We start from the raw sequence: 26,121 nt of genomic DNA, 5'->3' as shown, positions 1-26,121 counted from the left end.
CCTGTCGTTCTCCGCTAACATCAAAGCGGTGACCCAATCCTGCAGGTTCATGCTCTACAACATTCACAGAGTACGACCCTACTTTACACAGAAAGCGGCACAGGTCCTAATCCAGGCACTTGTCATCTCCCGTCTGGATTACTGCAACTCGCTGTTGGCTGGGCTCCCTGCCTGTGTCATTAAACCCCTACAATTTATCCAGAACGCTGCAGCCCCTCTGGTGTTCAACCTTCCCAAGTTCTCTCATGTCACCCCGCTCCTCCGCACACTCCACTGGCTTCCACTTGAAACTTGCATCTACTACAAAACCATGGTGCTTGCCTACGGAGCTGTGAGGGGAACGGCACCTCCTTCCCTTCAGGCTCTGATCAGACCCTACACCCAAACGAGGGCACTACGTTCATCCACCTCTGGCCTGCTAGCCCCCCTACCTCTACGGAGCCCAGTCAAAACTATTCGCTGCTCTGGCACCCAATGGTGGAACAAGCTCCCTCAAGACGCCAGGACAGCGGAGTCACTGACCACCTCCCGGAGACACTTGAAATCCTACCTCTTTAAGGAATACCTGGAATAGTATAAAAGTAATCCTTCTACCCCCCTCCTCCCCCGCTAGTGGTTGTCCCACTAGCTATCATAAATTGAATGCACCAATTTGTAGGTCGCTCTGGATAAGAGCGTCTGCTAAATGACTCAAATGTAAAAATGTAAATATAATGGCAGGTGAGTCCTTTAACTCCCCCTCATGGTCCCCTCAGTGTTGCCAACTAATTTTCAGGGGAAGTTGCTAGAGGCAGGTCGATTTGTTGCTAAAAATTGCTACATGACGTTGTGCGGTGACGTCATTACGTAATAACGTGAAACTGCGTCATTACATAGAATACACAATAACGTTACTCAAATTGAATGGCCATCTCGGCGACAAATATGATTTGACATTTGTTAGTTTAGATTTGTTTGTTTGTTATCACATATTTTTATTTGTTAAAGTAATATAAACAACACATTTTATATGATCAGATATTTTTATTTTTACACATTGAATTATTGACAATTACACATTATTGAACAATTACATTTTCTTTATTTTCTTAACGAGTAAACCTACACATTCTGAACAATTATAGTTTTAAGCAGTGTATTGGTAGTTAGTTAACATGCTACCGAACTGATCAACAATTATAGGTACAAGCTAATAACAAGGTATATATGCTATCTTATTGAACAAGCAACTTAATTCAAATAATGATGTGTGCGCTAGGCATCTCTCACCAGCTCTCTCCAGGTTGTTTTGCTGCTTGGCTGGCCTGCTGCTGCCTGTGCACGAGCTGAGCGCCTGCTGCTGACGTCACCAACAATGAACTTTTGCAGCCAGGCACGTGTGTTGTGACTGAGTGTGTGACAGAGAAAATCGTTTTTGTGTCATTTAGAGGGAAAATGTGTGCATTTTAGCGTTTCAGCCACCTTTCAAAAGTTGCTAAAAGTGCCAAATACATGTTTAAAAGTAGCTACATTTGTTGCTAGTTGCTGTTTGAAAAAAAAGTTGCCAGGATAGTCTGAAAAGTTGCTAAATCTAGCAACAAAATTGCTAAATTGGCATCACTGGGTCCCCTTACCAAAATACAAAGAGCCTACCTGTCATGTGCTTTTAGTGTCACCATAGCAACACACCACCTCCAATAAACTGAAAGAGCATCAGCACCACAAAAGGATGGTATTAGAATATATCTACATTGGTTAAAAAAAAGGTTAAAGGCTAATTGGCATCAGATATTTGAGAGAACAAAGGAAGGGAGGGCGAGAGGAAGGGAAAGGAGGGAGGGAGGGAGAGAGGGAGGGACAGTAATGGAGAGTGCTGACAGCCTGGGGGGCTTTCCATCTAATCGATGTGTTATTGGGCACATTGCAATACAGACTGACACTGCACCCTCATACCACATTCTGGGATGTTATAGTGAGTGTTGATGGATAGAGAGCGAATGTGTCGAGCTCTTCTTCACACCTTGGCACACTTGCTGACATGATGCCCATGGATGCACCAGGCGGTCTGATCAAGCAGCGATCTGGCGTGGGAATCTTCCTCCAGGCAATGGAGGAAGGGAAGGTCCAGCTGGCCCACTTCATCCTAGCTGCACTGGGTGAGGCTGCGGTAAATGCCACCATAGAGGAGCGGCAGGGACTGGTGACAGGCCGCACCCCACTGATGTGTGCCGCAAAACTCCCACGGACTGTAGATCGCACCCATTTCCTGAGGCTGCTCCTGGCTAGGGGGGCAGAGGTGGACCGGAGAGACAGCGAAGGTCGCACCGCCCTCAGCCTGGCCAGCGAATGCGGTCATTTGGATGCTGTCCGCCTCCTGGTCCAGCATGGGGCACACCCAGGCAGCTCAGACAGCCAGGGGAGGACGCCTCTCGCCTATGCCGCCCGCTGTCGCCACAGTGCCATGGTCAAGTTCCTAGTGAAGGATCTGAAGAGCAGGGGGGAGGAGGGGATGGGGGAGGAGGCTGTGGGGGAAGAGACATGGCTGCTGCGAGAGGAAGAGGAACATGATGGTCACTCACTGGAGGATCTCCATGGAGGGGTAGAGGGGGTCAAGAAGAGCCAAGAGAACCCCTCAGAGGATGGACCCTCAGCGGTTGGAGCACAGGGTGGGCAGAGAAAGTTTATGGAGACTTCAGATGTTGAAGGGTCAGGTAGTGGCTCTTTCCAGTCCAGACTGAGCGCTCCACCAAAGGATATGGGCTACTTTCTATGTGAGAACACCGTGGGTGACCTGCTCCTGGTTGACCATGTGATTTGCAACCCCTATGCCCTGGACGAGGAGCCTGGGGGTGGGTGTGTTAGTGGAATGAGCCGTGGCCACTGCTCCACTTGTTCAGCTATGTCCCCACTCCTCCTCCAGCCACTGACTGACCAAGTCATCCAGAACCCTCTGCTCTGCCAGTCTGGAGCCAGAGAGGAGTATGTCTGCCACTCCCAACCCTACCAATCACCACAGGGCTCAGGGGAAATGCCCAGGAGTAGGTTCATCTCTAGCTGGCTGAAAAGAGGACACTCCTATAGTATTGACCAGCCTCCCACAGAGGTCAACTCCACCAAACCCCCTGGTAGCTTCTGGAAATGGATGACACCCAGACGAGTGCTGCTGAGCACTGCTGAGCCTGGACCTCTCATCCGTCTAACTGACACCTCTCCAGAGCCACACTCAGAAAACTACAATCCCCTACAAGATGAGTCTTCCTCCACCACCTCAGCATTGGAGTCCCACTACACATCTGCAGCCACCGTGCTCCAAAACTGGTCCTTTCTGGAGGAAGGCTATATTGGGAGTAGGATGACAGATGGTTCTCTACAAACAGGGTATGGGAGACTTCACAGGGTCAAACGATGCAGCCTGCCTAATGAGATGTGTGGCGTGAGCAGAGATAGAGACAGCAGACCCCCTCAGCAGGTCAAGCTTCGCCCCTACTGTCACTCAGGATCTAGGTCTGGGTCCAGGTGTAACGTGTTCCGAGCACTCCGCCGCCACACATCCCCCGAGTTGAACTTCCAAAGGGAAGGGTCTGACACTGATCTGGAGGAGCTGGTTCCTGAGGACTACACTGAGACCGAGAGAGTCTCAGACTGAAGACTGGCTGACAACAATTCACTCTTAAGAGATTTTGGAATGCCAACATGATAATGTGAATTGTCCATGTGAATTGTTGAGTTGTTTTACTATAATGTCTATTTTTGCACTTTACAGAATGTTAGAAAGGCAGCTTTTAATTATGAAAACTATCAAGCAAATATTGATTGCTGAGAATGAGCAAATATACAACGTTAATTGTGTGCTCCGTTACATTGCAAACACTAATATTGTATTCAACATATTTTGTAGTCAAAATACAATATTAATGTCCAATTGCAACTGGATGTATTAGTATATAATTATTTTTGGAAGGTCACCAAGGACAGCAGATACAGCTGTTACAGAGGAATAGAAGACTGGCATGATATGATAGTCCACATACTTTTTTATTTATATAACAATGACCCCTAGTGGTGAAACAGTTATCTTCTCCATTATTTGTACTGGTGTTGAAAGGGTATTGGTCGGAAATGTTGACTTAACACATTTTACACATTTCCGAAACTGTAATTAGAGATTCTTATTACTTATATATAAATAATCACTTACTGTGTTCTATTAGAGCACAACAAATGAAATTCTGTGTATTATTATTTTTATGCTATTCTTCTATTAATTGATAATAACAAAATGATAGATAATAAAGACAATCTACTTTACTAATGACTTGAACTTAATGCATTTTTATTGGTCCAACGGTCTTGAACCCGGAGTGGATATTGTTATCAAGAGAATTCCCCAAAACCAAACTAAGAACATTGAGGAAATGACACCATTTCTTGTGGAAATTAAACTATAGCAGTTAGGGAGACCATTAGGGAAAATGTCCTATCTTGTTTCCAGTGGATGTAATGAGAGAACATTAGGACACAGTGCTTCCATGGCAGGCTCCCATGGCCTCGAAGAGCACCAGTGTAATTTTCAAATCAGTGATGTACAGTGTACTGTTTACTATCAAGTACAGCAGTGTGGTTAACACTTCTTTCCCTACACAGAAGGCAGAACTCCAATAGAGCTGATCCTGACAGCAGGAAGCTGAGGGGGCATGTCTGGTGGCAGCCTTGTAGGAGTCAGAGCCAGCTCAGATAGGTCCCTCAGTTCCCTTCTTATCGACACTTACCTTTCAGTCATCTTCTGTCAGGATTGTCCACCTTCATCCACCTTCCCAGTTCCCACCTTTCTTAGTCAAAAGTTTGGTAAAAAAGTTGTCAACTAATCACGTCACAGCTGTTGAAAAAGTGTGACCTACTTGGGGCCTTTGTTCCATCGTGCAGAGTCATACATGGGTCTTGCCTCGGAGAGAGGAGATGAAGGCAAAGGCAGCCAGGGAGAAGGAATGGGTCCTGACAACTTTCAGTGCAATTTAATTATTGAATGAAGGGAGTGTTGCAGCTCTCTCCCGCTTTACCCATATCCCCCGAGACATAGGGAGAGAGTATAGTGGGGTACAGTCTGTTCAATGGTAACAATAATTGTCCATCATAGCTACTGTCTTGATGTTTGATAGCCTACTATTAGCCTACTTCTATGTGTGTACTTCTCTTAGCAATATACCAACTGAGGTTTGAATAAACAAAGGAAGATACACACAATGACCAAAATTGACAAAAAATAAGTGGAAATTGGACATCAAAATGAGTTTACATAAACACCTGGGGGCCTTAAGAGGACAAACTGCAGTCTTTCATCACTATTGTGAACCATGAAGCATGTAGGATCATAGGAGACACTTACCTCATTAAAATACAAAGGCAGATGTAGTGTGCCCAATTCCTGTGCCTGTTCTCCATGGAACAGTAGCAAAGGATGCATCTGCTTGATTCTAAATTACTGTCGTTTGAGAATATCATATTACACACAGAGAATAATGAAATTCAAACATACATTGTGAATGTTTATTATATACTTAGAAACTAAATGTTGTCTATAATGAAAAAGTAAAAACGTCACGTTGTTATACCACTTATTTAAATAGTACATGGGGGGTACAGTGCAACATAATAGATAACAGATAGTTCACAGGGGTTCGTCACAGGTGACAACAGTTTCACTGAAGGTGAACTATTTGTCTATGCTCTTGAGTTACGTGCTAAACTGTCTTTACATTTCTATTGTAACAGAGATAATCTGAGTGGATGGGTTAATTGATTAAATATCCCTCTGCATCCGAAAAGCTACAGGCAATAACACGTTTTTAGGCTGTCAAACTCTATAATTTGATTCCTCGGTAGGTTACCCTGCATAGTTCAGCAGACTGCTGCAAAAATCCCAATATCCTTCTTCAAATAATGTCTTGCAGTCCCCTCTGTCGCGGTACACCACTGCTGCGTGTGCCTGTGTTCTCTCCAGGTGTCTGTCCTAAAGCGGATCTAAAAAGTCTCAACCATTGCTCGGGCTATCACCGCGGAGGATAGCCTACCGATCTAACGCAGTCATAACCTTGGCTGGCACGTTGTGTTGTTCGTTCCTGCCGGGATGGTGACATTGTCCGATGCCGGGCTATTGACAGGATCCGGACTCCAAAAGAAAACATAGTAGATTGCCAGAATAAAGGCAGCTATTGACACGCATAGGAAATAAGCAATCGCCATCGCCACTTTCACCCAAATCTTTGTGGTTATGTTGGCATGTTTCACCCGCTGGTCGCCCGGATAGCTCTGCCTCCTGTTCATGTCCCCGTCCCCGTTGTGATTCACCGTGGTAACTTGTTTGTTGGCTTTCATCCTGCAATTGTTATATCCTTGTTCTGGCGTTGGATGTAGTCTGTTCCTTGTCAGTGTCCAAAGCCTCCAAATTCTCTCTTTCCCATTCAAGTCAGGTGGGCATTGTGGAAACCGCTGTCACTGCATTACTGCTCCTCGTGGGACGATGCTTTAATTAACCCTCTCTATGAACTGGACAGGGCGTCTGGAGTGCACCAGCTATGCAGAACAGTTTACCATTTAATGGGATCAAATGCTATAAAAGCACATCGATTGGATTATAGTTTCAGTTATCAGTTTGCCTACGTCCCAGAAATATGATGGGTGCATTTGCCTAAGATTATCGCACAGACGTCTATCAAAATGTTGTCCATGAGGGTTGTAGATCTAAAAATCAAGTTAGATTTATTTACCAAAGGATGAACATAATCTGCAGGTGGGGGATTCATTTTCTTTTAATATTTCTTGTCTCGTGGATGGTTAAACAGCTTTAAAAGAATCACAAAAAAATATTCTCCCTGGAGCGTTCACGATCGAAACCATGAGAAATCTATAATTGAGACCACCATACATTTATTTGATATGAAAACTAAGAAGCAAAATACAAAACAAAATACATTTCATGTTGTACATTTGTCAGTTGCGCATGAACCAATGAGTTTCCTGCCAAATCATAATTTAATACTTAAAGAAAATGCTATCAAATGTAATCTCCTGCTTGATTGATTAAAGTGTCAATATCTTAGAATAAAAACGAATTTATGGTAATCAACGGATGAACAGAAAAAAATGTATTCGATTTCGGATCATGCTAGTTTAGATAGGCCGGTTACACTCCACTCCAAAAACAAACCCAAATAACGCAGTTTTATACTCAATCGAATAAATTATAGAAGTGCTGGTAAATTCGATGCTTATAATACAATCACTAAACCATCAGAAACTATGAGGATATACGAATGCAAATGACAAAAATAGATGCCTTTTTCTCCACACAAAACTTTGGAATGTTTAGTTGCTTTCAAAATACTATAGACTACATATTGCATTTCATCGGGTTCTTGACTTGATCCATTCATTTCATCTCACCTCTTCATTCCTTTTTGAGAAATAAAATGAAAGCATACTTTAATATCTGTGCTCCTGTTCATTATGGGTGAGCAAGAGTTTGACTTCATGACGAAGCCAACAAGACTTAAGCCAACAAGACTTAAAAAGCTAACCAAAATCTTGGTCTGTTGAGGTAAATGTTCTGATGCCCCTTGATTAAAACTAGAAAGGCCACTAAAAATCTATCCAAATGAGAAATTAAAGCTTTGGATGGTCATCAAACATCGTTGTCAGGATCACGATGCCTGTACTTCAGTACAGTGTACCCCACTTAAAAATAAACTAACAACATTTAACTATACTCCTCTTGGGGTCCCAAATGTAAAGCAACTTTGTTACATGATTATCAGGAGACAGAATGTACATTTTTCAATGCCATGGCTTACATTTGTTCACATGATCAGTTTCATGACAAAATAAGACTGAAAAGTCTTGCATTTTAAGGCCAAAGGGGGCCAATCCATATCCATGCACACTTCACAAAGAGGGTTTGCGTCACAAATGGCACCCTATTGCCTTTATAGTGCACTACTTTTGACCATGGCCCATAGGACTCAAAAGTTGTGCACTATATAGAGATAGTGACATTTGGGACACTAACAGTGTCCAATAACATTAAATCAATCAATCAATCAATCATTCAGCTTTTACAGGCTAATAGGGGAGGACAGTTTTGGGTGAGGGGGGTCTTGGGAATCTTTAAAGTAAGGGCTATTAAAACAAGTGTGGATAAGCTGTTGTCAATGAGCGGTCTACATTCAGGGAGGAGAATGCTCTTTCAACTGTTAGCATGCCAAATATGGCATTTTTAGCCATGTTGAAGGGGCATAAGTCTCTTTGACCTTCCGAAAGAGAGGTGGAGTTTAAAAAAATGCTAATGTTGAAAAATTGAGGTGAGAGAATGTAATATTTGTGAGTCTTCGCAAAATGTAATAGTTTGATTTGTTAATCACACACAAACCAATAACACAAAAGAAAAGGTAAAAACAAGTCAGGGCTTTGTTCACTTGACATCACAGTTCCATCCTAATTGGCTGCTATAAAACCCAAGCCATTTACCATAGCGGCTCAGATGAACGGCAGTATCACTATTCTATGCAAGGTGCAGCTCCTAGTCAAACTGTACAGCACATACATGGTCTGATTGTTGAGGAGAGGGAGCGGTTTGGAGGCCAGGTGCCCGGCCACATCCCTCCAGGTTGTCTGTGATGGCTGCTCCAGTCATGGTGCGCAAGGCCCGGTTATCTTTCTTCTCCTCATTATTTTCTCCCATCATCTGTGAACCACTAGCACTGAAAAGTCAGTTTCCTAGAGCAGCTCTCAGCCTGTCGATAGAGAACAGAGGATGTGGGGGGGGGTCACTATGCTGCAAACTGGATTAATCTGTTGTCTGTCTACAACACTGCACCACATGCATGGGACAGCATGGCATGGTCTCAGTCTGGTATTAGCTCTCAGCACAAAAATAAGCACCAATGGTTGTCCAAAAATGTATATAAAGCTCATACAGTGAGGGAAAAAAGTATTTGATCCCCTGCTGATTTTGTACGTTTGCCCACTGACAAAGAAATGATCAGTCTATAATTTTAATGGTAGGTTTATTTGAACAGTGAGACAGAATAACAACAGAAAAATCCAGAAAAACGCATGTCAAAAATGTTATAAATTGATTTGCATTTTAATGAGGGAAATAAGTATTTGACCCCCCTCTCAATCAGAAAGATTTCTGGCTCCCAGGTGTCTTTTATACAGGTAACGAGCTGAGATTAGGAGCACACTCTTAAAGGGAGTGCTCCTAATCTCAGCTTGTTACCTGTATAAAAGACACCTGTTCACAGAAGCAATCAATCAAATCAGATTCCAAACTCTCCACCATGCCCAAGACCAAAGAGCTCTCCAAGGATGTCAGGGACAAGATTGTAGACCTACAAAAGGTTGGAATGGGCTACAAGACCATCGCCAAGCATCTTGGTGAGAAGGTGACAACAGCTGGTGCGATTATTCGCAAATGGAAGAAACCCAAAATAACTGTCAATCGCCCTCGGCCTGGGGCTCCATGCAAGATCTCACCTTGTGGAGTTGCAATGATCATGAGAACGGTGAGGAATCAGCCCAGAACTACATGGGAGGATCTTGTCAATGATCTCAAGGCAGCTGGGACCATAGTCACCAAGAAAACAATTGGTAACACACTACGCCGTGAAGGAACTGAAATCCTGCAGCGCCCGCAAGGTCCCCCTGCTCAAGAAAGCACATATACAGGCCCGTCTGAAGTTTGCCAATGAACATCTGAATGATTCAGAGGAGAACTGGGTGAAAGTGTTGTGGTCAGATGAGACCAAAATGGAGCTCTTTGGCATCAACTCAACTCGCCGTGTTTGGAGGAGGAGGAATGCTGCCTAGGACCCCAAGAACACCATCCCCACCGTCAAACATGGAGGTGGAAACATTATGCTTTGGGGGTGTTTTTCTGCTAAGGGGACAGGACAACTTCACCGCATCAAAGGGACGATGGACGGGGCCATGTACCGTCAAATCTTGGGTGAGAACCTCCTTCCCTCAACCAGGGCATTGAAAATGGGTCGTGGATGGGTATTCCAGCATGACAATGACCCAAAACACACGGCCAAGGCAACAAAGGAGTGGCTCAAGAAGGAGCACATTAAGGTCCTGGAGTGGCCTAGCAAGTCTCCAGACCTTAATCCCATAGAAAATCTGTGGAGCGAGCTGAAGGTTCGAGTTGCCAAACGTCAGGCTCGAAACCTTGATGACTTGGAGACGATCTGCAAAGAGGAGTGGGACAAAATCCCTCCTGAGATGTGTGCAAACCTGGTGGCCAACTACAAGAAACGTCTGACCTCTGATTGCCAACAAGGGTTTTGCCACCAAGTACTAAGTCATGTTTTGCAGAGGGGTCAAATACTTATTTCCCTCATTAAAATGCAAATCAATTTATAACATTTTTGACATGTGTTTTTCTGGATTTTTTGTTGTTATTCTGTCTCTCACTGTTCAAATAAACCTACCATTAAAATTATAGACTGAACATGTCTTTGTCAGTGGGCAAACATACAAAATCAGCAGGGGATCAAATACGTTTTTCCCTCACTGTACATTATATTATAGTACTACGATATATGGAATATGCATAGATTAACGTAACCCAAGCTACTCACCATTGACAGTATGTGTCCATCAGCCAAACAGGCCTTTTCTGAAATGCTCATTTGATTGCATACTCAATGCGGGATTGGGTAACAGTCCTCTCATGGACCAATTTTAGTCTCTCTAGCCTCAAAAACATCAAAGAACTCAGAGAGGCGGTTTTATTCAATCAGGCTCGGAGTTCAAAAGGGTTTCCATTACATCCACAACATAATTTGTCGGTCCGGCTGCGGCTAATTTCCTCATAAAAGCCGTTCAACGTTAATTGTGCCTCTTCTTCCTGCACTTCACTGATCTCCACCCTCACTAGACTAAATCGGATTTGGCGCAGTGAGCGTCTTCATTCAGCCAAAGCATAGACACCCAGGTTGAGTCCCAAATGGCACCCTATTCCCTTTATAGTGCACTAATTTTGACCAGAGCCCTACAAAAGTATTACACTATCAAGGGAATCGGATGCCATTTGGGATGCAATGCAGCCCCAGCCATTAGCTGTGGTGATTACCACCAGAGAAACACACTTACAAGGTTGTAAGGAGAAGCCTAATAATGATGACAAGGACCAGACAACAAGGAAACATTATCTACTCAGATGAGCCTTTTACAGACTATGGGACTTTTCACTGCCAGGGCTTCAATAAGAAAAACAGTCATAACGGTGCAATAACCTACAAAAACCAAAACTAAGGGAAAAAAACATCAATCCCTGTTGAAGCTATCGGTCTACAACATAACACTCATAAGGGTTGGGGGATGGATTCTACATTCTAGTGCTCACGACTAAACATCTACAAAAATCTAGTTATACAATCCCACCTTCATAATGGCTATTTTCTGGGGCATTTAAGCTGCCTTGTCAAAGTGCAGTGCATTGTAGCTCCACAGAGAAATGCTCAATTCATTTGTTCTGTGTATCACTAAATATACCATCTGGGCTGTTACAGACTATCTCTACTGATGTATTAAAGAGTATAAAAAGCTTGAGTCATATATAAATGACCACTTCTAAAAAAGGCATGTCATTGCTAATTCTTAGCACTCTGCCCTCAGAGACAAAGGGAATGCACATTATCCTACACATTGTTATAAAATGATTTATAGAGTGCATTTTATACTGTGCTAATGGGCCACATTTTATAATGTAACTATTAAGTAAAAAATTTATAAACATAAGCTCATGAGAAAGCAATAAATGCTTTCTGAAACCATTAAAGCTAGAATCCTTAATTGAAACAATAAAGTGGTCACCCTGTTTCTGTTTTGGTGAAACGCTGAGGGATGGGCCTGGAGAAATGTAACCACTCAAATTAATAGACAGAGCTATGGATGCAAAGACTGACCAACCATGGTATCAAGATGATAGTTTTAACCATGTTTTGAGGCTATAGTGTTTGTTTACATTGTTTACAAACATTGAAGTAAAACAAGCTTATATTTGGGGTTCTTTCAGAGTACGACAGTTGAACTAAGCTCATGAGGCATTTATATAATAATATAATAATATAATATGCCATTTAGCAGACGCTTTTATCCAAAGCGACTTAAAGTCATGCGTGCATACATTTGTGTGTATGGGTGGTCCCGGGGATCGAACCCACTACCCTGGCGTTACAAGCGCCGTGCTCTACCAGCTGAGCTACAGAGGACCACATTTCTGAGTTATATTCTTCAAGAATCAAGTGGGAATACATCATTAAAATGGATGTACCAACAAAGTATTCTAGCTGTAAGTGAGAAACCCAGGAATCGTTTGTCATTGAAGGGCTTTACAGAGGTGCTTTTCAACCTTCCTAGGGATGTCAAAGTGAAGACTATGGGAAAGGCTAAATTATGCATTTTGATGACATTGAGACAAAATACATAGTACAAAAAACATTTTAACACACATTTGTTTGTTTGGTGGTTTCAATTGAGTAATGGACTGTTTAAACATGTTCCGTTATCATCCAATGAGTGTCTGGTTCTGGTTAGCATCATTTGCATCATTCCATTTCAGGCCTAGTGATAAGTCTTGGCCAAACAGACATCAATTTAAGAAGCAGACAGCATGACGAGGAGAAATGAATGGAAGAGCTAATTTGATTCTCATCCTTCTCAAGCCACTCTTCATCCATATGTCAGTCATGCGATTAACAAACCCATGAAAAACAGAAAATATGTGATTTTGCTAATTTGAGGTTGGGGACAGGGTTGGCAGCATGCATAGTAAATGCATTAACCCACAAAACAAGGAAATGAGAAGGCAAACCCAAAGGAAAGTGTTCAAGGGGTAAAACGGCAGGAGTTCACACAGTGAGGTGTGGTAGCCATCGTGAAGGGGGCGGAGGTTAGTACATTCAGTTCCCCAGGAGGAAATGGCAAGGCAGAGGAGTTTCACAGAGGATTTGGAGGAAAGAGAGGGCTCCCATTGGCCAGAGAATGCAGAGTGATGCAGTGAGCGACAGACAAGCCTTGCCCATGCCCAGTAGACGTTTTTTGTGGGGTCATGCCAGCCAGCCAACTTCAGACATTAGACAGATGGAGAGGACACACAGGAGAGCGGTAAGTGGCGAATGAAGAAAAATCAATAAAAGGAGGGAAAGAGAGGGAAGGAGGGAGGTTGGTTTGTGTTTTGTGGTTAGTGCTCGGCTCGAGTCAGAGACCTCTTACAGAAAGCCACAGTCTCAAAGTCATTGATGTGAACTGCACCTGAAGATGGCTGCTCTGAGGTGTCTTGGGCCGTCTCTGGGGCAGTGGCCGGCTCAGACAGGCTCTGGTCAGCCTCCAGGAGAAGAGCAGGGGCGGCGGCAGGGTCCTCCTCCTCATCTGGGTCAGATGGTTCAGAGAAGGAAGAACGAGTCAGACCTCATTAGATTTTTACCACAGCCTGCAGGTGGTCATAAAAATAAAACATCAGATGACCATAAGCAACAATAATGCTTTGCCTGCATTTTTATTCTGTGTGTAATTCAGCCCTATGGAATCTTCTAGTCTTCACTTTAGCATGAAAGGCACAGTGCAGTCAAAAACGTGAAATGTGTTTTATATATATTTCCACACTATGAGGTCAGAATAATCCTGTGAAATTCTGAAAATGATGATAATGCCCTTTTCGTGTAAGAGCTGTTTGAAAAGACTGCCTGAAATGTCAGCCTGTTTTGGTGGGATGGAGTTTTTGCATTCCTGATGACATCACCAGAAAGGCAAATTAGCTAGAAAGATGTGTCGGCATCGAGTAATTGTCTCTGGCACCCTCCCAGTTAGGGCAAGTGATGAGCTCTACAGCAGAGTCTCACAACTCAATCGCTGGTTGAAAACTGTTTTCTGCCCCTCCCAAAATATAGAATTTGTAGATAATTGGCCCTCTTTCTGGGACTCGCCCACAAACAGGACCAAGCCTGGCCTGCTGAGGAGTGACGGACTCCATCCTAGCTGGAGGGTTGCTCTCATCTTATCTACCAACATAGACAGGGCTCTAACTCCTCTAGCTCCACAATGAGACAGGGTGCAGGCCAGGCAGCAGGCTGTTAGCCAGCCTACCATCTTAGTGGAGTCTGCCACTAGCAGTCAGTGTAGTCAGCTCAGCTATCCCCATTGAGACCGTGTCTGTGCCTCGATCTAGGTTGAGCAAAACTAAACATGGCGGTGTTTGCCTTAGCAATCTCACTGGAATAAAATACCTCCTCCATTCCGGTCATTACTGAAAGAGATTGTGATATCTCACATCTCAAAATAGGGCTACTTAATGTTAGATCCCTCACTTCCAAGGCAGTTATGGTCAATGAACTAATCACTGATCATAATCTTGATGTGATTGGCCTGACAAACATGGCTTAAGCCTGATGAATTTACTGTGTTAAAATGAGGCCTCTCCTCCTGGTTACACTAGTGACCATATCCCCCGCGCATCCCGCAAATGCGGAGGTGTTGCTAACATTTAAGATAGCAAATGTAAATTTACCCCACCCAAAAATGACTGTGTTTTCGTCTTTTGAGCTTCTAGTCATGAAATCTATGCTGCCTACTCAATCACTTTTTATAGCTACTGTTACAGGCCTCCTGGGCCGTATACGGAGTTCCTCACTGAGTTACCTGAATTTCTATCGGACCATGGCAGATATTATTCAAATTTTTGGTGACTTTAATATTCACATGGAAAAGTGCACAGACCCACTCCAAAAGGCTTTCGGAGCCATCATCGACTCAGTGGGTTTTGTCCAACATGTCTCCGGACCTACTCATATCCACAGTCATAGCCTGGATCTAGTTTTGTCCCATGGAATAAATATTGTGGATCTAAATGTTTTTCCTCATAACCCTGGACTATCGGACCACAATCTTATTACGTTTGCAATCGCAACAAATAATCTGCTCAGACCCCAACCAAGGACCACCAAAAGCCGTGCTATAAATTCTCAGACAACCCAAAGATTCCTAGAGGCCCTTCCAGACTCCCTCCACCTACTCAAGGACGTCAGAGTACAGAAATCAGTTAACGACCTAACTGAGAATCTAAATGTAACCTTGCGTAATACCCTAGATGCAGTCGCATCCCTAAAAACAAAAAACATTTGTCACAAGAAACTAGCTCCCTGGTATACAGAAAATACCTGAGCCCTGAAGCAAGCCTCCAGAAAATTGGAACGGAAATGGTGCCCCACCAAACTGGAAGTCTTCCTACTAGCTTGGAAAGAGAGTACAGAGCAATATCGAAGAGCCCTCACTGCTGCTCGATCATCCTTTTTTCCCCATCCTAATTGAGGAGAACAAGAACAATCCAACATTTATATTTGATACTGTCGCAAAGCTAACTAAAAAGCAGCATTTCCCAAGAGAGGATGCCTTTCACTTCAGCAGTGTTGAATTCATGAACTTCTTTGACGAAAAGATCATGATCATTAGAAAGCAAATTACAGACTCCTCTTTGAATGTGCGTATTTCTCCAAAGCTCAGCTGTCCTGAGTCTACACAAAACTGCCAGGACCTGGGATCAATGGAGACACTAAAGTTTTTTAAATCCTATATCTCTTGACACATTCATGAAAATCAGTCATGGCCTCTAAACCTTCAAGATGCATACTGGACCCTATTCCAACTAAACTACTGAAAGAGCTACTTTCTGTGCTTGGCCATCCTATGTTGAACATAATAAATGGCTCCCTATCCACTGGATGTGTACCAAACTCACTAAAAGTGGCAGTAATAAAGCCACCTTGACCCAGAAAATGTAAAAAACTATCTGCCTATATCGAATCTCCCATTCCTCTCAGCATTTTTGAAAAAGCTGTTGTGCAGCAACTCACTGCATTCCTGAAGACAAAAAATGTATTCGAAACGCTTCAGTCTGGTTTTAGACCCCATCATAGCACTGAGACCGCACTCGTGAAGATGGAAAATGAACTTTTGAAGGCGTCAGACCAAGGCTCTGCATCTGTCCTCGTGCTCCTATACCTTAGTGCTACTTTTGACACCATCGATCACCACATTCTTTTGGAGAGATTGGAAACCTTAATTGGTCTACACGGACAAGTTCTTGCCTGGTTTAGATCTTATCTGTCGGAAAGATATCAGTTCGTCTCTGTGGATGGTTTGTCCTCTGACAAATCAATTGTAAGTTTCGGTGTTCCTCAAGGTTCGGTTTTAGGACCACTATTGTTTTCACTATATATTTTACCTCTTGGTGATGTCATTCGGAAACACAATGTTAACTTTCATTGCTATGCGGACGACACACAGCTCTACATTTTGATGAAACATGGTGAAGCCCCAAAATTGCCTACCCTGGAAGCCTGTGTTTCAGACATAAGGAAGTGGATGGCGGCACATTTTTTACTTTTAAACTCGAACAAAACAGAGATGCTAGTTCTAGGTCCCAAGAAACAAAGAGATCTTCTGTTGGATCTGACAATTAATCTTGATGGTTGTACAGTCGTCTCAAAAAAAAAACTGAAGGACTTCAGCATTACTCTGGACCCTGATCTCTCTTTTGACTAACATATCAAGAATATTTGAAGGACAGATTTTTCCCCATCTTCGTAACATTGCAAAAATCAGAAACTTTTGGTCCAAACATTATGCAGAAAAACTAATCCATGCTTTTGTCACTTCTAGATTAGACTACTGCAATGCTCTACTCTCCGGCTACCCGGATAAAGCACTAAGTAAACTTCAGTTAGTGCTAAACACGGCTGCTAAAATCTTGACTAGAACCAACAAATTTGATCATATTACTCCAGTGCTAGCCTCTCTACACTGGCTTCCTGTTAAGGTTAGGGCTGATTTCAAGGTTTTATTGCTAACCTACAAAGCATTACATGGGCTTGCTCCTACCTATCTCTCCGATTTGGTCCTGCCGTACATACCTACACGTACGCTACGGTCACAAGACACAGGCCTCCTTATTGTCCCTAGAATTAAGCAACTAAACAAACAGCTGGAGGCAGGGCTTTCTCCGATAGAGCTACATTTTTATGGAATGGTCTGCCTATCCATGTGAGAGACGCAGACTCTGTCTCGACCTCTAAGTCTTTACTGAAGACTCATCTCTTCAGTAGGTCCTATGATTGAGTGTAGTCTGGCCCAGGGGTGCGAAGGTGAACGGAAAGGCACTTGCTGTCTCTGCCTGGCCAATTCCTGTCTCTCCATTGGGATTCTCTGCCTCTGACCCTATTACGGGGGCTGAGTCACTGGCTTACTGGTGCTTTCCTTGCTGTCCCTAGGAGGGGTGCAACACTTGAGTGGGTTGAGTCACTGACGTGATCTTCCTGTCCGGTTTGTCGCTCCCTCTGCCTCATGCAGTGGAGGAGATCTTCGTGGGCTATACTCAGCCTTGTCTCAGGGTAGTAGGTTGGTGGTCTGTTGATATACACCTCTGGTGGTGTGGGGGTTGTGCTTTGGCAAAGTGGGTGGGGTTATATCCTGCCTGGTTGGCCCTGTCCGGGGGTATCGTCGGACGAGGCCACAGTGTCTCCCGATCCCCCCTGTCTCAGCCTCCAGTATCTATGCTTCAGTCTATGTGCCGGGGGGCTAGGGTCAGTCTGTTATATCTGGTGTTATTCTCCTGTCTTATCTGGTGTCCTGTGTGAATTTAAGTATGCTCCCTCTAATTCTCTCTCTCCCCTCCCGGAGGACCTGAGCCCTAGGACCATGCCTCAGGACTACCTGCCCTGATGACCCCTGGCTGTCCCCAGTCCACCTGGTCGTGCTGCTGCTCCAGTTTCCACTCTTCTGCCTGCGGCTATGGAACCCTGACCTGTTCACCGGACGTGCTACCTTGTCCCAGACCTGCTTTTTTCAACTCGCTCTCTCTACCGCACCTGCTATTTCAACCTCTAAATGCCCGGCTATGAAAAGCCAAGTGACATTTACTCCTGATGTTGAGTTGAGTTGAGTTTGAGTTTATTTTTTTACAGGGACAGTGCACATTAATCAACGTTTCAGTAAAAGTGCCGGTTTTAGCCAGCCGGCTAATTTTCAACCGCAGTCCCTGGGCAGGTTATTAAAAACAATTACAATATAGACAATAACAACATAGAACAAGACATAGCATGCAGACATAGCAACATAGGACAAGCAAGACGTAGCATACAGACAGAGCAACATAGAACAAAAAGCAGCAAGACAAAATTCATAAAAGCAACAAAGTGTTTCCACACCTCACAAGTTACAGACAACAGACATGGAAAGCGGCAACACACAGCTAGGGACCATGTTCACAAATCTGATTGACCTTTAGCCATGTCTTCAAGCATTTTGTGAAAGTGTGATATGTACTGACCTGTTGCAACCTCTACAACCACTGTGATTATTATTTGACCCTGCTGGTCATCTATGAACGTTTGAACATCTTGGGAGAAAAATCTGGCCTTAATGGCCATGTACTGTTATAATCTCCACCCGGCACAGCCAGAAGAGGACTGGCCACCCCTCAGAGCCTGGTTCCTCTCTAGGTTTCTTCCTAGGTTCCTGCCTTCCTAGGGAGCTTTTCCTAGCCACCGTGCTTCTACATCTGCATTACTTGCTGTTTGGGGTTTTAGGCTGGGTTCCTGTATAGCACTTTGTGACATCTGCTGATGTAAAAAGGGCTTTACAAATACATTTGATTGATTGAACACCAGGCGGTAAATTAGTTAATAAACCAATAAGAAAGTTCCAAACCTTTCTACTAATAACAGCTCGTTTTCGGTTTCCCCCTCCCCACTCTGACCACTCCCAGACAGTCCTAGCTAAATTCTTGATTGAGAAATTGCTCTTTGCTAAGAAGCTATTTTTATTTCTTTTTGACCACAGTAAGGTACTTACTTGTTACCCAGAAATGATTTGAAATATTAAGATAAAAAACGGCTGCTTTGCAGTGGGATAGTTACCCTCTGTGGGGGTAGCAGGTGTCTCCTGGGCTGGTGGAGTGGTGGTGGTCTCCTCTTTCTCTGGGGGGTCAGTGGGGGTAGAGACAGGCTCTAATGATGATGATGATGATGATACAGAAGTTTCTTCCTGGATCAGGGTCTCCTCTGGTGGAGGAGCAGTGACCACAACTGAGAGTTATAGAGAGAACGATAGAGGGGGGAGATATGCGTGTGAATGAAGAAAACCTATGATCAACTTTGCTGGTTTATCCTGAATTAAAATGGTAGCACATTCAACAGTATGCCAAATGTATGGTATGATCTTGCAATATAATACAACCGTCAAACCAGTATATAAATATCTGTACCTGTCCGTGTGTCCCTCTCCTTCTCTGGCTCTGCTGGCTTGCTGGGACTGGGGGTTGGGCTGGGGCTGGAGTTACGGCTGGCTTCTTTCACCTTAACCTGGGCAGGGCTCTCCTCAGCGCTGGGGGGTTTCGGGGGGCTTTCCCCCATACTGCTCCGGGGGGACTGCATCTCCATCTCCTCCCCCCAGTCTCTGACCGGCTGGTGGCCGTCCAAGGACGAGAAGGGGCTGAGGGGCTTGAGGCCATCGGGGGAGTCCTGAGCCTCCTGTGGGGAGGGGATGTAGACTTTGGACCTCAGGGTGCACTGCTCTTTGGGACTGGCTGCGGACGGGGGAGTGGAGGGAGGGGGTGAGGTGGCGGCGGACTTCCCTGCTGTGGTTTCTGGGCGAGGTGCCTTCTTCGGGGACTGTCCGTCTTTCCCTTTCTCCTCCCCCTCTGAGTCGTCATCCCCGTCCGTATCCTCATCCTCCCACTCATCCTCATCCTCCTCTGCATCACCACTCTTCTCCATCTAAGAAGGAAAGAAGCAGGCAAGTCACCTCTTAATGTGGATCATGGAATGAGATCATGTTCAAAAACAACACTGGCATACATGGCCCTGTATGGCTCAGTTGGTAGAGCATGGTGCTTGCACCGCCAAGGTGGTGGGTTCGTTTGCCGGGGCCAACCATACATAAAATGTATGCAAGCATGACTGTAAGTCGCTTTGGATAAAAGCGTCTGCTAAATGACATATTATATACAGTATTATATATTATGTGCTGAAACACAGATCCCCGTGTATGGTGGTGGAAGACGACATACCTTTTGTGATGAGGGAGCTTTGGGCTTCCGTTCCTCCTTCTGACTCTTCTCCTCCTTCTTGGGTTTGTCTTCCTTCTCTTTCTCCTCCTCCTCCGCCTCCCAGCGGTTATCGTGCATGCTGTCAAAGAGAACCGGTCATTGGAATGGTGAGGAATGAAAACAACAGATCTAGTCAAAGAGGAGGGGCTGTACCTGTAGCTCTGTCTCTGTCCTCGTCCCCTCCCCCGCTCTCCACGGACCCCCGCCCTGGGTCCTCTACCCTGCCCCAGGAAGTCTCCGAACGTGGGTGCCTTGGGAGGTCCCTTCACATTGTCTGTGGAAGTGAAGGATGAGGAGTTCAAATTAGAGGGGTTGGGGTGGAAGAACAGGATTCGAGACCTTGAAAACGAATGAATGACAGCCCCAGTACTGACACAGCAGCGCTGCTCTGAAATGGCATCATATTCCCTTTATAGTGAATTACTTTTGACCAGGACACACACTTGAGACACACGGAACACACACAAACTCAGTCCCATGCCATTGGCTAACCTGAGGCCCCGCCGTGGTCTGGCAGCATGCCCTCTGCAGCCACAGCTGGGTCCTCCTTGAACCTGTGAAAGCACCGCAGGGTCAGACCTCCTCACCTTCACACCCTGTCACACTGCATTACCATTGGACATGTCAATCCCTCCCTGCCACCACCCCCACAAGAAACAAAGACATGGCTAAAGGACAATCAGACTTGTGAACATACCGTAATCCCTAGCTGTGTATTGGCGCTTTCCATGTTATCTGTCTGTAGCTTGTGAGGTGTGGAAACACTGTTTGTTGCTTTTATGTATTTTGTTTTGTTGCTTTTTGGCCTATTGCTCAGTCTGTCTGCTACGTGTTGCTTGTCCTATGTTTCTCTGTCTGCGTGCTACGTGTTGCTTGTCCTATGTTGCTCAGACTGCGTACTACGTGTTGCTTGTACTATGTTGCTCTGCATGTGCTCACTGCTCATTGTTTATCTGTATTGTTATTGGAATTGTTTTTAATAACCTGCCCAGGGACTGCAGTTGAAAATTAGCCGGCTGGCAAAAACCGGGACTTTTACTGAAACGTTGATTAAAATGTGCACTGTCCCTGTAAAAATCAAAATAAACTAAAATGCAAACCCTGCCCACAGCCATTTCATATTTTGGAGCGGTGTTGTCATCTTGGGGATTCGGTATGCACTGCCTGGTTTGGTTCACTGAATGCCTGCTGTTGTGGTGTTTTTGTGAATAAAGCCCTGGCTGTCTCCAAGGGTATTTGTGAGCGAGGTGTGATCAGAGTGTGTCAGTGGTGTTAGCAGTCCTCCTCCAGTCAGTCACTCACAAGCCGTCAGTCTTCTGGGCGTCCCATTCCCGTCTCCACTGGCCTGTGGCGTTCCTGTGCCTGGCCAGACGCAACTCATCAATCTCCTCACGCTCCTTCTTCCAGCGGAGGTACTCTGCACGCTCCAGGCCAGTCATAGACATGGTCATATCCATGGAGCCCTTAGGGACTCCTGGTCTCCGACTCTGTTGGAAAGAGAGGGGGGAGGGAAAGGGAATGTAAAGTAGCAGGATTGATAGCAGGATGTAAGAGAGAAGGGAATTAATAACACGATGCAGAGGAGAGAAAGGAAATACATTTTCAATAAAGGAATCGTTTTAACAAAAAGAAGACAAACCACACAGAACATCACGTCTTCTACAAAACAGAGCACTCACTGTCCACTCCTTCTCCAGCTCAGATCCAGTCTTCACGTTGTCAAAGTCTACTCCGCCCCAGTTTCGGACGTGTCGGCGGCTGCCCTCCTTGCGGTCCATGTCCTGGACTGGGCCGGAGCGCCGCGGGTCATCCAAGAAGTTACGGATGGGCTTGTCTCCCTCGGCAGGCTGCAGAGGGATTCCAAAGACAGCATCCTTACACTCCATCTATTTCAGGTCTTCAATGCTAAACTGTCATCAAATAATCCGATTGTAATCAGATTTTCACAAAATGGCTTCCTGTACATACCCTTTGTCCTCTTTCATACTCTGCAATCATCTCCATCTCCTCATTCATCTTCTCAATGTTCTGCCTCCTTTTCTCCTCCCACTCCTACAGAGAGGCACAACATTTTAGAAAGAAGAGACTACAGTGTGCCATTCCAATTCGCTTCATTTCACACCAATACGTTGTAGCTAAATCTAGTCTTTTTCTCCAATTACTATAGTATGTACTCATTTTCCCATTACTCATGTCACTGCAAAGTAACCAACATCATCATCACTAAGCTATACCGTACAACCTAACCATTATTACGGAGACTATACCACTGGTAAACCTCAGTGAGGCTATTGAAACTATACAACCTGGCACATCTACAGCAACATTGCCTCGCTAGTTATTAGCTGATATGGTTTTGCTCACAGACCTTTGACTTCCTGTCACCACCCTGTGGTCCTCCTCCTTCTTCCCTTCCTCTCCTTCCTCCGCGTGGGGCACGTTCACTGCGGCCGGGGCCCTCTCCTGGCCCCTCCATGCCTGGACCCCTCTCCTCTCTTGGACGCCTGTCCTCTCTCGGTGGTCTCTCCTCTCGTGGTGGTCTGTCCTCTCGTGGTGGTCTGTCCTCTCGTGGTGGTCTCTCCTCTCGTGGTGGTCTCTCCTCTCGTGGTGGTCTCTCCTCTCGTGGTGGTCTGTCATGGGCCTGGTGTGGGTCTGCTAGGTGTCTGTCAGGGCGTTGCTCTCTCCTATCCTGCCGTGGTCCTCCCCCTCTCTGTCCACCCCTGCTGAGCCGCCTGGACCCAGCCCTCCGCGGGGGGCTTTCACCTTGGGGTCTGGGGCTGTCTCCCTCCTCAGAGTCCCGCCTGTCTCGCGGTGGCCCTTGTTTCCAGTCATTGATCACCCTTTTCTCCTGCAGGGAGAACAAACTTTTTGATTAGGTCCGCTTTGAACCACTGAAAGACCGGAAAAACACTGGCATACATACGTACATTTAGGGCAATACCACAACAACCTCAACAAGTCCCTTCTTGTCTGAATGAGTGACCTTTACTGTGTGAAGAGTGGAGTGGATCACAGATGTAGGGGCCATCTGGGACCTGACAAGAGCTCAACAGGCTTTGATTAAAATGCACTCCAGCCTGTCTCTCCACGGGAGGCAGATTAAAAAACATGCTGTCTGAAAGGAGGTGGCACGTACTGTAATCACCTTCAAGAGCAGCAATGGCTTGAGAGCATCCCCTTCAGGTAGAAATACAGGGCACTACCCAAATGGCACCCTATTCCCCCAAAGGCTCCGGTCAACAGTAGTGCATTATGTAGGGAATAGGGTGCCATTTGGGACACAACCATAGCCAGGGATTTGCATTCAACTCCATCTATGTAGAATGTAATTATATAACTTTTACCCATCTGAATATAGATGTATAATCATCAAGCTGAAGCAGGGGTATAAAGTTGGAACCAGACACACGATTTCCATGAGTGGTTTCCTAATATGGGCAGACACATGACGCATGTACAAAACATCTCTGTTCATGGTGTACGTCATCACTTTCCTGTTCTGTGTCAGGTGTAACTCAGCTAGAATAATTTCACCCAGCTGCTGTAAGATATATGGCCCTCTCAGGTCCACATCCTCCATTAGGCATCCCTAATCTCATCCAGCTGCCAGAGCAGGGGAATATGAATGATGACTATGAAATAGATGGGCGCCTGCAAAAGTCTATGAGACTTGTTCTGGTAGAGGCCATCTTTCAGAGCTCAGGAGGTTATCTCGAGGCCAAGTGTTTGAGAGTGCACATTGTCATGTTTTTGGTCTTCTTAAATCATGTTTGTTCAGTTGGCACAAACTGAATAAATTGTTTTCAATTGGAAAATGTGTGTTCTTATTGGACAAGTTCAGGTAGTAACTAGTCTATATCTCATTTTTGTGCCTAATGAACATGACTGATTTGGTCATTAGTTAGCTTGGTCTGATATAGCCTGGTACTACAGTATGTGCTGATACAGAGCCCTCATCCTGGTCTCACCCCTGCAGGTTTGGAGAGGTCTACGGTGACAGTGAAGTTCTCTTTCTCTGTCCTCCATCGGTCTCCCTCTGGCGGGCCATCGTGAGGGCGACCCTTCCTGGGTGGGTGCGTCTTCACGGCAATCCCCTCCTGCTCCGCCTTCTTTTTGTCCTCTTCTATTTCCTGTAGAAAGATAACAAAACAAAGGTTGGCTGATGATAGGCTGACAAAGGCTCATCAGTGTCTCACCCTAACCTGATAAATCATGCATAAATTCTGGGAGATTCAATAGAAAAGTGACCGATGACCATCATTTGAATATTCGGACAGTCAGAAAGCTATTTTGCGACGTGGCTATGCAATTTAGCTGTGTGATATAAGCTTAGAATATAATACAATAGGGTATACTATTTAGCAGACACTTTTATCCTAAGCAACTTATAGTGCATGCATACATTTTCGTATGGGTGGCCCCAATAGGAATTGAACCCACGATCCTGACATTGTAAGTGCCATGCTCTACCAACTGAGCCACACAGATGCTACTGCTACAACAGAACTATAAATCTGATCCTGTGGGAGCTCACCTGGTACCTCCGGACCAGAGCTTCATTCTTCTTGCGCAGCGCCTCGATCCGTCTGTCAAGCTCTGCATCCTTCTCCTCCTTTGTCTTGAGATCCCCCACTGTAGACTGAGAAATTGAAGGTGTACATGCATTTAGAATAAGATTCTACAACAGGTTGGTCAAAACATGTGACCAAAACTTGTCATTGGTGCTGATCTACGGGACTTGGCTCCGCCTCGTACCTATGACTACAGCACAGCAGTGCTAAAAAAGTCATTTGCTTTAGTATTGCATGTCATAGTTAATCAACTGTGATACTAGTATCAGCACATTTGAGTCCCATTATGGTTTGGTTTGCATTATCACATTCTCAGAGAAGCTAGTATGTATGATTCTGGCAATGTCTGAATTAAGACTAAAGTAATATATCAGCCAAAACTACAGTCAATCTGCAAAATTACAACACATAATATATAATTGCATTTCAAAAGCTCACCATGGCCTCTAGCCCGTCCTTATGCGCAGGTGGTGGACTGAAATCCTGCCTCTTCCAGCTGATGTGGGTTTTTTTTTTTTATGTGAGAAATGCAGCCTGGAGGGTTGTTCACACATTTCACAATAACCACTGCAGTACACTGGAGAAATAGAGATCCACAAATTTGCAGCATGAACGGAATACCAGAATGGAATTGGCCAGGCTATGGATAGCCAATTAATTAGCCTACATAAAGCGAAGGTGTTGTAGCCTAAGTTAATTCATAAATCCTTCACGAGTCCAGCTGCGTTCTGTGAGAAAGCCTTCTTAAGCGTATTAGTGAGTGCACATAACCTAGAAAGGAGTTTAGAATGACACGTAAATCACATGTTGTAGCAAATAACTTACACATTAGCCTACCTTTACAAATTAAACAAGTAAATAACATTAGTTTTAATAGTTTTCTTTAGACACTTGAAGCGCACCACACCGGACCATGTTCTTTGCTATCGGTAAGGAGTCGTAGCGCCCTGTTGGTGACTGCATTAAAATATGCAACATTGTTTACGAAGTTGGCGTAAAGTTACAAAGTATCACAATATATTCGAACTAGATTACCTTTATCAAAGTGAGTTGTGGTTACAGACAATGTGCTCAATTCCAGCTCCACGAAAATTTGTCCCGATATTCTTTTTATTTTTCTTCTTCTTTAGTGGGGTTTATCGGCGGTTGGCATCCAACGTTATGGTGCAATCCCGCCACCTACTGTACTGGAGTGTGGGCCAGAGACAGGGAGAAACTAAATCCTACCTGCCAGCCCCGTTGCTCTTAAAAAATATAAAATATTAGAGACTATATCTAATGACGTTCTACTCAAGAAACTGTTTAAACTAATTTCCTGTATCCCCTTCTCCCTCATACTAGATCTCAGCCTCTCTCTTTCCATCTGATACTGCCCATACTGTAGCAATACATGCTCCACGGTCTCTGTTT

The 26,121-nt window shown here is 44.7% G+C and overlaps 1 protein-coding gene across 1 annotated transcript; it reads right to left on the bottom strand.

Moving 5' to 3' along the window:
- Positions 1–8,006: 8,006 nt before the first annotated feature.
- On the bottom strand, positions 8,007–25,830 carry LOC121564233 (coiled-coil domain-containing protein 9-like). The gene is made up of 15 exons (XM_041875684.2): positions 25,747–25,830; positions 25,150–25,288; positions 24,675–24,779; positions 24,109–24,270; positions 22,509–22,988; positions 22,109–22,192; positions 21,820–21,987; positions 21,443–21,627; positions 20,633–20,694; positions 20,294–20,414; positions 20,102–20,219; positions 19,298–19,808; positions 18,951–19,118; positions 13,294–13,410; positions 8,007–8,765 (listed from the first exon to the last, which is right to left on the bottom strand). Exons 2-15 carry the CDS (start codon positions 25,150–25,152, stop codon positions 8,761–8,763), a joined length of 2,289 nt encoding a protein of 762 aa, XP_041731618.1. The 5' UTR covers positions 25,153–25,288; positions 25,747–25,830; the 3' UTR covers positions 8,007–8,760.
- Between the last annotated feature and the right edge of the window lie 291 nt (positions 25,831–26,121).

Source organism: Coregonus clupeaformis, chromosome 5, assembly GCF_020615455.1.
Source record: "Coregonus clupeaformis isolate EN_2021a chromosome 5, ASM2061545v1, whole genome shotgun sequence".
Taxonomy (NCBI): Eukaryota; Metazoa; Chordata; class Actinopteri; order Salmoniformes; family Salmonidae; genus Coregonus; species Coregonus clupeaformis.
The sequence above is the reverse complement of the archived record's forward strand: the minus strand, read 5'-3'. Positions and strand labels throughout refer to the sequence as shown.

What these genes read in the sequence shown, in the direction of transcription:
- LOC121564233 (XM_041875684.2), bottom strand. An exon ending in GCCCAGAAGACTGACGGCTT is followed by an intron (nt 20,695 to 21,442) that starts GTGAGTGACTGA and finishes GTGCTTTCACAG; the next exon opens with GTTCAAGGAGGACCCAGCTG. An exon ending in AGACCACGGCGGGGCCTCAG is followed by an intron (nt 20,415 to 20,632) that starts GTTAGCCAATGG and finishes TCACTTCCACAG; the next exon opens with ACAATGTGAAGGGACCTCCC.